The sequence below is a fragment of the Schistocerca cancellata genome, chromosome 5 (genome assembly GCF_023864275.1).
Source record: "Schistocerca cancellata isolate TAMUIC-IGC-003103 chromosome 5, iqSchCanc2.1, whole genome shotgun sequence".
NCBI classification, from domain to species: Eukaryota; Metazoa; Arthropoda; class Insecta; order Orthoptera; family Acrididae; genus Schistocerca; species Schistocerca cancellata.
Window position 1 is genome coordinate 826,460,972 of NC_064630.1, and position 16,852 is coordinate 826,477,823.

General features: G+C 42.1%; 1 protein-coding gene across 2 annotated transcripts in view; it reads right to left on the reverse strand.

Annotated features, from left to right (window-relative positions):
• Positions 1–16,852, reverse strand: part of LOC126187472 (peroxisomal acyl-coenzyme A oxidase 3-like) — a 315,427-nt gene that overhangs the window by 205,218 nt on the left and 93,357 nt on the right. For both annotated transcript variants that reach the window (XM_049928570.1, XM_049928571.1), the window contains exon 4: positions 387–533. In XM_049928570.1, coding sequence (XP_049784527.1) covers positions 387–533 — 147 coding nt within the window. The remainder of the gene's footprint in view (positions 1–386; positions 534–16,852) is intronic.

A 16,852-nucleotide genomic window follows, 5' to 3' on the forward strand; every position in this document is an offset into this window, starting at 1 on the left:
CAGCATCTCTACGATCATCTCCATGGGAGAATAGCAGCCTGCATTGCTGCGAAAGGTGGATATACACTGTACTAGTGCCGACATTGTGCATGCTCTGTTGCCTGTGTCTATGTGCCTGTGGTTCTGTCAGTGTGATCATGTGATGTATCTGACCCCAGGAATGTGTCAATAAAGTTTCCCCTTCCTGGGACAATGAATTCACGGTGTTCTTATTTCAATTTCCAGGAGTGTAGTATAAAAACAGACCCGCTATATACTTAGGCTTGTATACTCTTCACTATAATTTTGCGTGTTCAATATATTATTATATAAAACTTCCCACAGACAAACAGACATATATTATCTGCATCACACAGTACTTACTATCTTACATAAACAACACATACCTTCCCTTTTTCAACTTCTTCAATAAAGTCATAGTGTCTTGCAGTACCCATGCCTCGAATAGTATTTATGTAAAATCCAAAGTTTATGTTGGCCTTAACAGCAAGTGATGGATCATAGTGAAATATTGCAGCCACATATGCACCAGGCTAAAGTAAACACAAAATAATATTACACACATACCATAAAACAAATTATCACAAGTTATTTCTCTGTTCACACTTTTATACCAATAGAGTAATTTCTCAACATAAATGAAAAATAAAAACTAGAGACTAAAAACAGGAAAGAGCCACAGCCAGAGTGTCACAGTGTGTCAGACAATAACATAATGAATTCCAGACTGTCTGAATTAAGGTAAAGAATCAAAAAGAATATGAGGTATAACAAAAGATGGATGAAGATGCTGAGAGATGAGAAGAAGAGAAATAGAAGAGACTGGGATGAGCAGAAATTGCTCAGTTTCATCAACTAGATGAGATAAACAAGGCCAGCTGCATAATACAATATTATCACTTATGCCTTTGACTCTCTTTGCATTAGAGTTTTTTCCCACTCCCTTCATAACAAGCTATGTAATTTTTTTCCCTATAAGTTTATGACTAAAATTTAAAAAAAAAAAGCCTCAGTGTCATTTAAAATGTCGTCATTGTGGTCTTCAGTCCAGAGACTGGTTTGATGCAACTCTCCATGCTACTCTATCCTGAGCAAGCCTCTTCATTCCCAAGTAACTACTGCAGCCTACATCCTTCTGAATCTCCTTAGTGTATTCATCTCTTGGTCTCCCTCTACGATTTTTACCTTCCATGCTTCTCTCCAATACTAAATTGGTGATCCCTTGATGCCTCAGAAGGTGTCCTATCAACAAATCCCTTCTTTTGCTCAGGTTGAGCCACAAACTCCTCTTCTCCCCAATTCTATTCAATACCTCCTCATTAGTTATGTGATCTACCCATCTAAGCTTCAGCATTCTTCTGTAGTACCACATTTTGAAAGCTTCTATTCTCTTCTTGTCTACACTGGTTACATCCAAGTTTCACTTTCATACATGGCAACACTCCACACAAATACCTTCAGAAAAGACTTTTTGACACTTAAATCTATACTCGATGTTAACAAATTCCACTTCTTCAGAAATGGTTTCCTTGCCATACCCAGTCTACATTTTACATCCTCCCTACTTTGATCATCATCAGTTACTTTGCTCCTCAAATAGCAAAACACATTTACTGCTTTAAGTGTCTCATTTCCCAACCTAATTCCCTTGGCATCACCTGATTTAATTCAACTACATTCCATTATCCTCATTTTGCTTTTGTTGATGTTGATCTTATATCCTCCTTTCAAGACACTGTCCATACCGTTCAACTGCTCTTCCAAGTCCTTTTGCTGTCTCTGACAGAATTACAATGTCATCGGCAAACCTCAACATTTTTATTTCTTCTCCATGGATTTTTATTCCTACTTCAAATTTTTCTTTTGTTTCTTTTACTGCTTGTTCAATACAGAGATTGAATATCATCGGCAATAGGCTACATCCCTGTCTCACTCCCTTCTCAACAACTGCTTCCTTCTCATGCCCCTCAACTCTTATAACTGCCATATGGTTTCTGTACAAATTGTAAATAGCCTTTTACCCCTGTCACTTGAAAGAGAGTATTCCACTCAACATTGTCAAAAGCTTTCTCTAAGTCTACAAATGCTATAAATGTAGGGTCAGTATATGAACCATAGGTTCAGTATTGCCTTGCGTGTTCCAATATTGCTATGGAATCCAAACTGATATTCCCCAAGTTGGCTTCTACCAGTTTTTACATTTGTCTATAAAGAATTCATGTTAGTATTTTGCAGCCACGACTTATTAAACTGATAGTTTGTAGTTTTCACACCTGTCAACACTTGCTTTCTTTGGGATTGGAATTATTATACTCTTGTTGAAATTTGGGGATATTTCATCTGCCTAATACATTTCGCTCATGAGATGGTAGAGTTTTGTTTTGGCTGGTTCTCCCAAGGCTATTAGTAGTTCTAATGGAATGTTGTCTACACCAGGGGCCTTTTTTTTTTTGACCTTGGTCTTTCAGTGTTCTGTCAAATTCTTCATGTGGTATCATATCTCCCATTTCATCTTCATCTATGTCCTCCTACATTTCCATAATTACTCCTTCCACCTTTCTGCTTTCTCTTCGTTGCTTAGGACTGGTTTTCTATCTGTGCCCTTGATACTCATATAGGTGGTTCTCTTTTCTTCAAAGGTATCTTTAATTTTCCTGTAGGCAGTATCTATCTTATCCCTAGTGATATATGTCTCTACATCCTTACATTTGTCCTGCAGCCATCCTTGCTTAGCCATTTTGCACTTCCTGTCAATCTCATTTTTGAGATGTTTGTATTCCTCTTCACCTCCTTCATTCACTGCATTTTTATATTTTCTCCTTTCATCAATTAATTTCAATAACTCTTCTGTTACTTAAGTATTTCTACTAACCCTCACCTTTTTACTAAATTGATCCTCTGATGCCTTCACTATTTCATCTCTCAAAGCTATCCATTCTTCTTCTGCTGTATTTATTTCCCCCGTTCTTGTCAATTGTTCCCTAATGCTTTCTCTTAAACTCTCTGCCACCTATGGTTCTTTCAGTTTATCAAGGTCCCATCTTCTTAAATTCCTACCTTTTAGCAGTTTCTTCAGTTTTAGTCTACAGTTCATAACCAATAAATTGTGTTCAGAGTCCACATCTTCCCCTGGAAATGTCTTACAATTTAAAGCCTGGCTCCTAAATCTCTATCTTACCATTACATAACCTATCTGAAATCTTCCAGTGTCTCCAGGCCTCTTGTACATATACAATCTTCTTCCATAATTCTTAAACCAAGTTTTAGCTATAATTAAGTTAAGCTCTGTGCAAAATTATAACAAGCAGCTTCCTCTTTCATTCCCTAGCCCCAAGCCATATCCAACTACCATTTTTCCTTCTCTTCCTTTCCCTACTATTGAATTCCAGTCCCCCATGACTATTAAATTTTTGTCTCCCTTAACTATCTGAATAATTTCTTTTATCACATCATACATTTCTTCAATCTCTTCATCAGCTGCAGAGCTAGTTGGCATATAAACTTGTACTACTGTTGTAGGTGTGGGCTTCTTGTCTATCTTGGCAACAATGATGTCATTTGTAGTAGCTTATCCATGCTCCTAATTTTTTATTCATTATGAAACCTACTCCAGCATGACCCCTATCCAGTTTTGTATTCACCTGACCAGAAGTCTTGTTCCTCCCGCCACTGAAGTTCACACTAATTCTTACTAACCTATTCATTTCCCTTTTTAAATTTTCTTATCTACCTGCTCAATTAAGGGGTCTGATAGTCCATGCTCTGATCCATAGAATGCCAGTTTTCTTTCTTCTGATAACAATGTCTTCCTGAGGAGTCCCCACATGGAGATCCAAATAAAATATGATGCTGGAACTCCATCACTACATATAATGTAAGTAACTGAAATTTGATATTGAGACCAGAAAGCAAGTAGCATCACAAACTGATGTGTCTTCTCTGAGTAACAGACAGCCAATATCATTCCAGTTCGAGTGATTTCTTCCATCTGAGTCACCATGTAGAGCAGCATATTTGGTTTGATGACCTCAGTTTTGTCTCTTAATATGTCTCATTGTTCACTGTATCTCTGGTCCCTCCTCCTCAATTGCCATGTGGTTCTGTGCCTAGCAGATGAGGCATCTAAAGCTGGTCACAATAGATGGCAGAAGGCAAATTAGTCAATTATCTCTGTTGAACACAACTGCCTCACACATTACAAGGCAAACAGAGAACTGAATTACTTATAATACTTAACCCTTCTATTAATAATAATTATATAAGATTCAACCCCCTAATCAAACCTTTACAGTCCTGAGTAACATCATGAGATTACTTCTATTATGTCCCATTAATTGAACACTACCATAAATTACGTGAAGGACCACAATATGTGGCAACTGACATGTACGTATTCATACTTTCAGATTTTGTTTTGCATTTTTATGTTTATACTATATTGTAATCTATAAAGTATATTATGGATTTCATTTATCATTTCGTTCTTTAGGTTAGTCACTTTTTTAATTTCCTTGTGGTCATTGCAGTATACTTATGGGGACCAGGGTTTTACAATGTTGTCACTAGGTTGTTTAGTCTCATGGCCATTCTGATGCTATGGTCACCGGTTGTGATACTACGCTCCCACACTCGAATTTATTTTTTGGGGGTGTTTCATTTTATCCTATCAACCAGCTCCCTTTGCTATCCTGTTCTTCCTTCTTCAGCCAGAGTGCAGTAATGGTTCTATTTACATTTCTGTCCTTCACACAAAGTATTGCAGTTACCTTCCTGTTTTCTATCAGGTGACTTGCCGATTCTCTTCATCTGTAACTTCCCTGCCATAATAAATGTTATTGGATAGATAGAAAATCTACTCACCAAGTGGCGTCAGAACACACACGTAAAAGGAGGTTATAATAAGGCAAGTTTTCAGAGCCAGTGTCTCCTCCACCTGCACAAAGGACTGAAGGGGAGGGAAGAGGTTTGAAGGAAAAAGAGAGGTCCAGGAAAAGGTGTAAATTTTGTAAAAGTCACCCAGAACCACAGGTCATGGGAGTCTTTCATTGTATAGGATGAGCTGCCTTCTCATATACTGCCATAATAAATACTACTTTGAAGCTTTAATCAACCTGGAGTTCCCTTTGTTTGATTTTATCATTTTAAAATTATATAAGTGATAATTTTGTAAAATTAAAAAGTATAAACATGTTTTAGTTACCAGAATGAAATGTTCACTCTGCAACGTAGTGTGTGCTGATATGAAACTTACTGGCAGAGTAAAACTATGTGCTGTAAGGAGACTCGAACTTGGTTCAGCATACAGTTTTAATCTGCCAGGAAGTTTCATATCAGCACACACTCCACTGCAGAGCGAAAATTTCATTCTGGAAACATCCGCCTTCTGTGGCAAAGCCATGTCTCCACAATATCCTTTCTTCCAGGAGTGCTAGTTCTGCAAGTTTCGCAGAAGAGCTTCTGTGAAGTTTTGAAGGTAGGAGATGAGGTACTGGCAGAAGTAAAGCTGTGAGGATGGGTTGTGAGTCATGCTTGTGTAGCTCAGTTGATAGAGCACTTGCCCACGAAAGGCAAAGGTCCTGAATTTGAGTCTCAGTCCGGCACACAGTTTTACTCTGCCAAGAAGTTTCTCATCAGCACACTCGCCACTGCAGAGTGAAAATTTGATTCTGGAAACATCCTCCAGGCTGTGACAAAGCCATGTCTCCACAATATCCTTTCCTCCAGGAGTGCCAGTTCTGCAAGTTTTGCAGAAGAGCTTCTCTGAAGTTTGGAAGGTAGGAGATGGGGTACTGGCAGAAGTAATGCTGTGAGGATGGGTCATGAGTCATGCTTGGGTAGCTCAATTTGTAGAGCACTTGCCCATGAAAGGCAAGATCATGTGTTCAAGTCTCGGTCTGACACACAGTTTTAATCTGCCAGGAAGACTCATGTTTTATTTAGTTGGTACAATATGTTCATGAAGTATGTAGCATTCTTAAGACTCTGTATCAATATGATATTTTGAAACTGCTGTTATTCACTAGCCTTGTAAACAACTAGCTTGTATATATGATGTTAGAAGAGGCGGTGATTCAGACACAATGTGTCAATTATCATACTGTTACCACACTAGTTGGAAAGCTGAATTGGAGTTTGCACCATCTAAATTTACTACTCAGTTATTTACTTTCACTGTACTGAGTACAACATGAAACGCTTGCTAAACCCGCTGTGCAGAACAGGTGATTAGGATCGTGGAAAGTGCCAAATAAGGTGGCAGTCAGTTTCACTTCAAAATTGCAATTTAATAACACATTTAAACCAAATGGCACATAGACGAACCTTTACAACTACGAGTTTCAAAATCCAATTCTTCCATGGCTGAAGGCCTCCAAACAAGAAATCTTAAAAATCAACAAAATAAATTTCAAGTGACTTAAGACACACAGTTAAAATTGCAAAAAAATAATTAAAATCAAGGCAAAAGTGGATATAACAAACATATACAAGGTGCAATACAAACGACTGAAGGCCACAATTAAATTTCAAAATTTTAAAATATATTACCATAATTTTTTAAGGCAGAAGGCTGCATTGTTTTTGCTCAAGGTGAACTTTTGAGAATAAGGCTTTAAGTGACTGAAGGCCCACAGCAGATTTTCCAAAAATTCAAAAAATACCTTAACCTTTAAGTTTTAGGTGGCCAAAAGCTCACTAAATGAAAAAGCAATGCAACAACAACAACTAAATTTAAGAATAAGGTTTTAAGTGGCTGAAGGCCCACAACTGACTTTTCAAAAATTCAAAATACCCTAAACCTTTAAGTTTTAAGTGGCTGAAAGTGCACTAAATGAAGAGATAGCACTACAGCAGTAACTTTCAGCAAAATATCCACTTGCCAGAATTCAAACTTACTTATATGGGCTGAAGGCCCATGAATTACATAAAACACAATAAAAAAATTTTCTTTTAAAGCAATGGCTATAATAGATTACTAACAGACCATCAAACACCCATGAAATGGACAGTAAAGACAATGGCACTCAGATGCCTCCAGGAGGTGGGCTCAACTACACTTGATCCATCAGTAAACCAACCAAGAGACAGTCATGGACTGACTGACCAAATGACTTGCTAACCACTAATCGGTACTTGAACTCGAGGTCCAAACTATTACGGATGTTATTGTTGTTGTTGTGGTCTTCAGTCCTGAGACTGGTTTGATGCAGCTCTCCATGCTACTCTATCCTGTGCAAGCTTCTTCATCTCCCAGTACCTACTGCAACCTACATCTTTCTGGATCTGCTTAGTGTATTCATCTCTTGGTCTCCCCCTACGATTTTTACCCTCCACGCTGCCCTCCAATACTAAATTGGTGATCCCTTGATGCCTCAGAACATGTCCTACCAACCGATCCCTTCTTCTGGTCAAGTTGTTATTATCAAGATGTTATTATCCACAATGAAATAAGTATTAAGCTGTCAAAACTAAGCATCGTGTTGGACAGCGACAACACCTGAGGATAGGATACTGCCTGAAATTATGTTAGTGGCCAGGGCAGGTAACCAGAACACTAACAGCAACAAGGCAGAAAATTCTGCTGCTACACTTGAATTTGAAATAAGGTAATATAGTTAACACCACCAAAAATGAACACTGCCTGAATTTACGTCTGTGGCCAGGGTAGATAACCAGAACACTAATGGCTACAAGGCAGAAAATTCTGCTGGTGCACTTGAATTGTAGTGAACCAATGTAGTTAATTCCACTGCACGGTGGCTCAATTTCACCACTATAAATACTCAGTGTTGCTCACAGGAAAAGCTCCCCAACAGTGAACCACCAAAAGAAACAACACAACATGAACGGACATGGCTCGAGTACTTGACACCACTCAACATTGATGTCTTGGGTCGGTGAGCCACAAAGCTTGTAGCAATTGGACAGGTCCACACGTGCTTCGACACTGCGCAGGGACCTCCAGCAGACCGCGTTGCATGGAGGTATCCTCCCTGGTCCGCACCAACCGACCGACTGCCCGCACACACCCTAGCCAGAAACTATATGCACGAGACCAAAGATGGTACACGGTGCAAATATCAATACACATAGCTGCTGCCACATGAAGAATGAGGAAGAACCGTGGCATAACCGCAACAACGGTGGGCACAAAATGCAGACAGACAGCCAAGTTCAAGAAAATACATAGTTTGGAGTGAGCATGGCTCAACCACCCCCCCTCCCCCCTCAAACTTAACCGAGGAAGGGTTAATTCAAACCCTGAGCTGCTTGAACTTAACTTGACTAACGTGAACACAATATTGCTTGCCAAGAGATTTACCGGGCCTAATATGTGCATAACAGTGCAAGGCCCCAGAAAACGAGGAGTAAATTTACTAAGGTTACCACTGTGCACCTGCCTCCCTTGGAAATTGTGGACATAAACTTGATCCCCCAGCCTACCCTTAAAGGTTACCTGATTACGATTATAACACTCAGCTTGCTTATTGTGAGCTCTGAGTATATTATGCCTGTCTCAGTTCCAGTTCTCCTTGATGACCTGCAGTTTAACATCAGGTGGAATAAGATCCGGAATTCCCCACAAGCTGGAAATAGGGGAATTAACTGGGTAGGAAAAGATCAAGGATGCAGGTGTAACTCACGAGGCTTCATGAATGGCAGTATTAAAGGCAAAACTGAGCCAGGGAAGATTGGAGTCCCATTTGCTGGGTGTTTTCTGATGGTAAGTAATCAAGCAGACTTATGATTCCGATTAAGCCTTTCCGCAAAGGATCCCTGGGGATAACACAGGGTGGTGGTGTCATGCTTAACACCATTCTGAAAGCAGAAGGCCTTAAAGGAGCCTGAAAGAAAGGCAGGAGCATTATCACTAACCAGCTGCTTAGGTGGCCTGAAAACACTAAAGAAACTAGTCAAGTGATTAATCGTGGTGGTAGCGGTAACGTTACAGCTCGGAAGGAGCCAAGTAAACCTAGAAAATGCATCAATCATAATGAGTACATATCGATGACCTCTTTTAGTCCGAGCTAAAGGCCCCAAATCATCAATACAGAGCTTGTGCATGGGAGAGGACTCTCATTCAGAACTCAACCAACCTTGTTGAAGGGCATTGCTGGGTTTGGCTATGTTACACAAGTGGCATTGAGCTATCATTTGTCTAACAGCCTGGTCCATAGAGGGCCAAGTTAAATGCTCTTCGACCTTTTGGAGAATCTTATAAGTCCCTAAACGGCCACCCACCATGAATCATGAAAATTATGGAAGACCAGACGCACCAAGGTAGCAGGCAAACAGATCTTATACTGCTTAGCGTCGACCACCTTCCTGCAAAGAATACCCCACTTAATCTCATATTCTTCCGAGAGCTCTCCTGCCAACACACATTGCTTAATACCAGTCCACACAGGGTCGTGATCCTGATGGTGCACAATGTCTTCAAACAAAAGGGGAATTTCACCTAACACCATAGAATTAAGATTGTCACCATCTACCTGCTCCCTTCCCTGACTAGACACGTCTTTGGTAAACATCTGGCTGAGAACGTCCGCCAAGAAATTTTCAGATTTAACATGTTTAACTTCGAACTGAATTGCCAAAATTTTTATTGCCCACCTGGCAATACGACCAGTCTTACGCAGCCTCATCAGTACCCAGCTCAATGCTTGATTGTTGGTTTCCAATTGAAAACTTGATGCTCAAGGTAGAACTGATACTTCTCTAATGCAAATAAAACGGCCAAGGCCTCGCACTCATAGACAGAGTGCTTAAGCTCAGCATCAGTTAACTGCCGAGACATATAAGCTAATGGTTGTCTCTGCCCCTCAAATTCCTGGAGGAGAACAGCTGAAATACCAGCATTACAAGCATCAGTCTGCATGACAAACATTTTGCTGAAATTGGGTACCCCAAGGGGGTGTTGGCTATTGCTGTCTCAATATGCTGAAAGGCATTCTCCTGGACAGGTCCCCATTCAAAACCCACACCTTTATGGCATAACTGATTTAAGGGTGCCACCAACTCAGCAAAATTAGGCACAAAATGCCTAAAATAATTTGCAATGCCTATGAATCTAGTGGTTCCCTGCTTAACAACAGGAGGAGGCAATGCCTGCAGGGCTTTTGTCCACTCTTGGTCAATGAGAATACTCTGACCTGAGACTATATGGCCTAAGGAAGATACCTCCTGCATGGCTAGCGTAATTTTACTAGGTTTAACAGTTAGACCAGCTTGCTGTAACATCAAAAGAACTTGCTGGATATGCTCCAAATGATAAATGAAAATCCTCAAACCAAAACGGCACATAGCTGAAACTTTACAGATATGAGTTTCAAAATCCAATTCTTTCTCAGCTGAAGGCCTCCAAGCAAGAAATCTTAAAAATCAACAAAATAAATTTCAAGTGACTGAAGATGTGCAGTGAAAATTGCAAAAAAATAACAGCCAGGCTGAAAGCCTCAAGGCAAAAGTGGATAAAACAACCATATGGGATGCAATACCAACAGCTGAAGGCCACAATTAAATTTCAAAATTTTAAAATATATTACCATAATCTTTTCAGGCAGAAGGCTGCAATGTTTTTGCTTAAGGGGAAATTTTGAGAATAAGGCCATAAGTGGATGAAGGCCCACCGTTGATTTTCCAAAAATTCAAATATTGACTATAGGGCGTATCGGAATGCCATCCTTGTGGAGCTTTAGTAAGCTGTTCAGTGTGGGTGCTTGGGGTTTGTTTTGTTTCAACAATTTTGCTTTCTGATTTGTGAGATAATTTCGGAAGTGCACCCACATACTTAGCCAGAGAAATGCACGCATAGTTACAGAAACATATACACAAATAACAGAAGCATACACAACACTGAAGAGCTGATACAACAAATCAAAGACATTAACATACTCACAACAGCCACACTCACATAGTTTGACATCACATCCATGTACACCAATATCCCCACCACAGAAACCATCAACATCATCAAACAACAACTAGAAGAACAAGCCAAAATTCCTGAACCCTACATAAAAGAAGTAGCTAGCATTCTAAAACTAATCACAGAGCAAAACAATTTCTCATTTGACAATCAGTTCTACTCACAAGAAGGCAGGCTTCCAACGGGTTCACCAGTCAGTGGACTCCTAGCCAACATTTTTCTCATTTGCATTGAAAATAAAATATTCAAAACAATAGTAAGACCAAAACAATACTGGATAATATATTGGTACTGTTATGTAGATGACATCATATGCCTTATAGATGAAACACCAAGTCACATCCAACAACTCCACAGTGTTGTAAACAAAGTACACCCAAAAATAAAATTCACCATAGAAATGGAACATGACAAAAGGTTAAACTTCCTTGACCTCACAATATACAGACGCAACAACCAACACCAATTCTCTATATTCAGGAAAGTGACCACCACCGATACAACCATTCACAAAGACTCTAATCATTTGATTACACACAAACTAGCCAGCTTCTAGTATATGCTACACAGAGTGAACAAAACCCCACTCACTGAAAACAACTACAAGAATGAATTGCAGACAATCAGAAAAATAGCAGTAAAGAATTGATATGACACAAACACCATAGATAAACTGAACCACAAAATTAAAAAGGACACCCAACACGCAAAAACAAAAGTCTCCTCATCAACTTATAAACATACAGGACACACTAATGAGCACACATGAACAGGAAACACCCACAATGACAAACAGATGGTTCACTCTCACCTATAACAACAAAACAGTCCACAGAATAGGCAACATACTAAAAAATCAAGGCGTAAAAAGTAAAAATAGCCTACAGAACAGACAAAGCAACACAGAGAAAACTAAGGACAAGCAACAGAAGCACAGACAAACACAACACATCTGGTATTTACCAACTAACATGCCACAGGACTGCAAAGCATTTTATATAGGGGAGACAAACAAAAACATTAATACCAGATACACAGAACACAGAAGAGCATTAAAAAGTAACAGCTGTTATTTCACATTTGCTGAACACGTCATGGACAAGAAACATAACTCAACAAACATCAGTATGGATTTTTAAAATTCTCAAATGCAGCAACAGCCCCCCACAAAAACTAATAATTGAAGAAAATTATTAGATACAAAAAGACATAGTGGAAGGCAAACAAGTGATAAACGAATACATAGCTCTCTGCAATGGCACTCTGTTCTCTGCTCTCAAAGAATTATTAGAGAAGACCAACCTATAGAGCTTTCACACCCCTCCCACCACCCCAGCGCCCCCCCCCCTCACACACACACACACACACACACACACACACACACACACACACACACACACAAATAATAAAAAAATAAAAAAAATAAAAATCCTAAAACCTACTTTCACCCTCACCTCTCTCTCTCTCTCTCTCTCTCTCTCTCTCTCTCTCTCTCTCTCTCTCTCTCTCTCTCTGTCACACACACACACACACACACACACACACACACACACACACACACACACACACACACAAACAAACAAAAATAAATAATAAATCCCTAACCCTACTATCTCTCTCTCTCTCTCTCTCTCTCTCTCTCTCTCTCTCACTCTCTCACTGTTGTGACAGTGCCATGACATTTAACAGTGCCGCCACGACAGTACGTGCAAACGGCGATAGAGGCCCTCCGCAACTCGGCTGAGCACGGGAGCACCACCTAGCTACGAATGACGCCGGCCGCATGTCACGGCACGGCAGTCGAATAAGAGATACTGAGTTGTTATCATGTAACGAGCTATTGTTTCTAAGTGAGTGTGTTTGAATATCCACGCAATTATTGGTGATTACAGGTTATAAACCGAGCGAGGTGGCGCAGTGGTTAGACACTGGACTCGCATTCGGAAGGACGACGGTTCAATCCCGTGTCCGGCCATCCTGATTTAGGTTTTCCGTGACTTCCCTAAATCACTCCAGGAAAATGCCGGGATGGTTCCTCTGAAAGGGCACGGCTGACTTCCTTCCCCGTCCTTCCCTAATCTGACGAGACTGATGACCAGGCTGTCTGGTCTCCTTCCCCAAACCAACCAACCAACCAACAGGTTATAACACTTTTTGGCGACGAGGATGGGATATTTTCACTGCATTGTGGATTTGTGTGTTCGTGACAGGGCAGACATGGAATAGCTTAGGCAAGCGCTCATTGAACAACAAATACAGCTGACGGCTGCTATTCAGGCACAACAAACACAGCTGACGGCTGCTATTCAGGCGTTGTCGACGTCGCTTACTCATCATCTGTCTTCCTCTTCTCCGCCTCCATTCCCTCCTTATGACGAGGCCACTGAAGACTGGGAGGATTTTGAGAAGCATTTGCGGCAACACTTCTTGGCTTTCGGCGTTGTCGATGCTCCTATGTGTAAGTCGTTATTTCTATCTTGGATTTCCTCATGGATCTATCAGCTGCTATCTCAGTTAGCCCCTCTGTGGGAACCTGTCTCTCTGTCCTTCCAAGAAATGTGTGACTTATTGTCTAACTATTACTGAAAAAACACCAATGTTGTTGCCGCCCGCATGGCGTTCTACCGGTGTCGTAAACAGCCCCATCAATCTTACCGGCTTGGGCAGGGGAACTACACGGTCTGAGTAGGAAATGTCAGTTTGTCACAGACACTCATCATGAGTCTTATGCTGATTCAATGGTTAGGGATGCTATTCTATGGCTTGCTCCTGATAAAGAAGTTTGGCAACGTGCCCTACAACTGCCAAACCCGTCGTTGTCGGAAGTTCTAAGCATCGTTCAATCCTTTGAAGTGTCTCACACTGCTGGCACGCAAATAGACGCGTGGTGTGATGTAGGCGCTGTACGGTCAACTTTCGACACGGACAATTTGCCTGTTTCACAGGAGAACGAAGATGTGGCAGCGGTTCACTCGCATAAGCAATGTCGCGTTGGGCTGCAACACTCGCAGCGAAAACAGCAACCACAGAAGCATGTTCGTTCCACACTTCCTTCTTGTCCACATTATTTCATACAGCATGACAGGGCCGCATGTCCAAAACGTTGGGCCATGTGTAATTCATGTAGGAAAACATTGCTTCTGTGTGTCAGTCCCCTAAAGTTCCTGTCGACAAGGACGAGGCATCGGACATGGATGATAACTGTGTGCTTTCTCAAACAAATAAGTTGTTTGTTACTGTTCGTGTTCTGGAAAAAGACATTCGCATGCAAGTGGACACTGGCTCTGCAGTAACTCTCATTAATTCTCGCACGTATTTGGAGTTCGGCTCCCCTCACTTGTCTCCAGTTACGCGAAATCTGAGAACTTATAATAAACAGAAAATTCCTATCATTGACCAGTTTGATGCTTCCACTGCCTACAAGTCTGTTGTTAGGCCCCTCACGTTTTATGTGGTGGATCATGCGGGCACTGAAAACCTGTTCAGTTATGATGCTTTCCAATTGTTCGGGTTCTCCATTGATGATGATGTGCACCTTATATCTGAGGATATTCTGTATCAACAGCTGGATGGATTGTGTTCTGAATTTTCGTCCGTGTTCTCTGTTGGTCTGGGTCGTGCCAAGGATTTTGAAGCCTACATTACTCTTAAACCTACAGCTCGCCCTAAGTTTTTCCGGGCGCGCCCTATTCCGGTGGCGTTGCGTGCACCTGTCAAGGCTGAATTGGACAGGTTAACAGCTTCAGGGATTCTCCTTCCTGTTACCTCCAGCGAATGGGCATCGCCAATCGTGGTGGTTTCGAAACCAAACGGGAGTCTGCGATTGTGTGGTGATTTTAAAGCCACTGTCAACGCTCAGAGCCTCATTGACACTTATCCTCTTCCCCGTCCTGAGAAGTTATTTACCAAGCTTGGTGGGGGCCAGTTCTTTTCCAAACTTGACTGATTGGAGGCATACCATCAGTTGCCATTGGATGCTTATTCCAAGGAATTTCTCATCATCAACACTCCTTGTAGGTTGTATCAGTACCAGCAGTTACCATTTGGCGTCGCTAGCATGCCGGCCATTTTTCAGCGGATTTTGGAACAGCTCACGGCTTCCGTTCCTGGCTGCATAAACTATCTGGATGACATTGTTGTCATGGGGGCCTCCACTGAGGAGCACCTTTGCAATTTGCGGCCACTGTTTCAGGTTTTGCATTCGGCTGGGTTGAGGTGCAATCTGGACAAGTCACCGTTCTTCCAACCCTACATTGTGTATCTTGGTTTCCACTTGTCCCGTGAGGGTATACGTCCTCTACGTCAGCACATTGTGGCCATTAACGCTCTACCCCAGCCATCTACGGTCAAAGAACTTCAGGCATTTCTAGGCAAGATAGCTTATTATCACAAATTCATTCCATCTTCGGCGGCGGTAGATCATCCTCTGTATCAGCTGTTATGCAAAAACATCCCTCTCTGTTGGTCCGACGAGTGTGAGCAGGCTTTTGTCTGCCTGAAGGCTCATTTGCAGTCGGCGCCTTGTCTTGCCACATTCCGTCCAGGTCAGCACTTGGTTCTGGTGATTGACACGTCACAGTATGGCCTAGGGGCTGTTCTCGCCCATCGGTATGAGGATGGGTTGGAACAACCCATCGCCTATGCTTCTAAGACCCTCAACGATGTGCAATGGCATTACTCTCAAATCGAAAAAGAGGCACTCGCTATCATTTATGCTCAAAAAAAGTTCAGCAATTTTTTGGATGGTTCTAAGTTTCACCTCATCACCAACCACAAGCCACTGGCCTCTCTGTTCACCCCATCGGTGTCGCTTCTGGATATGGCAGCTCACCGCCTGCAACGTTGGGCCTTATACTTGTCTCGTTTTCACTATGAGATTCACTATCGCCCCACGGCCCAGCACGCCAACGCTGACGCATTGTCACAATTGCTGATGGGCCCCGACCCAGTTTTAGATCGTGATGAACTACTCTGTTTCCACATTGATGAGGAAGAACGTCGTGCGGTCGAGAGTTTTCCACTTACCGGTTCGCAGGTCGCGTCGGCTACTGCGCAGGACCCGGTCCTTTGTTAGGTGATCGGTTTTGTTCAACGGGTTTGGCCAGACAGGCCCAAGGACCGGGCATCGGATCCCCTTCGCAACTACCATGCCTTGCACCTTCGTCTGTCTTTTCGTGATGGTGTTGTTCTTCTGGCCACGGATGGCGCATCTCCACGGGTCGTGGTGCCAGCCTCTCTTCGCAAAGATGTTCTCAAACTGTTGCATGAAGGCCATTGGGGGATCTCTCGGACTAAGTCCCTGGCCCGCAGGCACGTTTATTGGCCCGGTATTGATTTGGACATCGCCCACATGGTTGCTGCGTGTAGTCAGTGTGCTCAACAACTGGCTGCACCTAGTACAATGCCCTCTCCGTGACCCGATCAGGCGCAGCCACGGGAACAGGTGCACACTGACTTTGCCGGCCCCTTCCTCGGTACTTATTGGCTCCTGTTGATTGACGCCTTCTCGAAGTTTCCGTTTGTTGTTCAATATCCATCGCCCACCACTGCGGCGACGACGCTGGCTTTGTCCAAAATCTTCGCGCTAGAAGGTCTTCCATCTATGATCGTCACGGACAATGGCCCTCAGTTCTCTTCGCAGGCATTCCGTGATTTTTGTACTGGACAAGGGATTCATCATGTTACAGCACCGCCCTTCCATCCTCAATCGAATGGGGAGGTCGAGCGCCTTGTTTGCACTTCCAAAAACCAGATGAAAAAATTCCATAGTGATTTTTCCACAGATGACGCTCTGCTGCAATTTCTGAGTTCTTATCGCTTCACGCCTCTGGGTGATCGCAGCCCTGCTGAACTCTTGCATGGCCGCCAACCGCACACTCTACTGCACCTGCTTCACCCTGTCAGGCCTTGTGGTGTGTCCCCTAG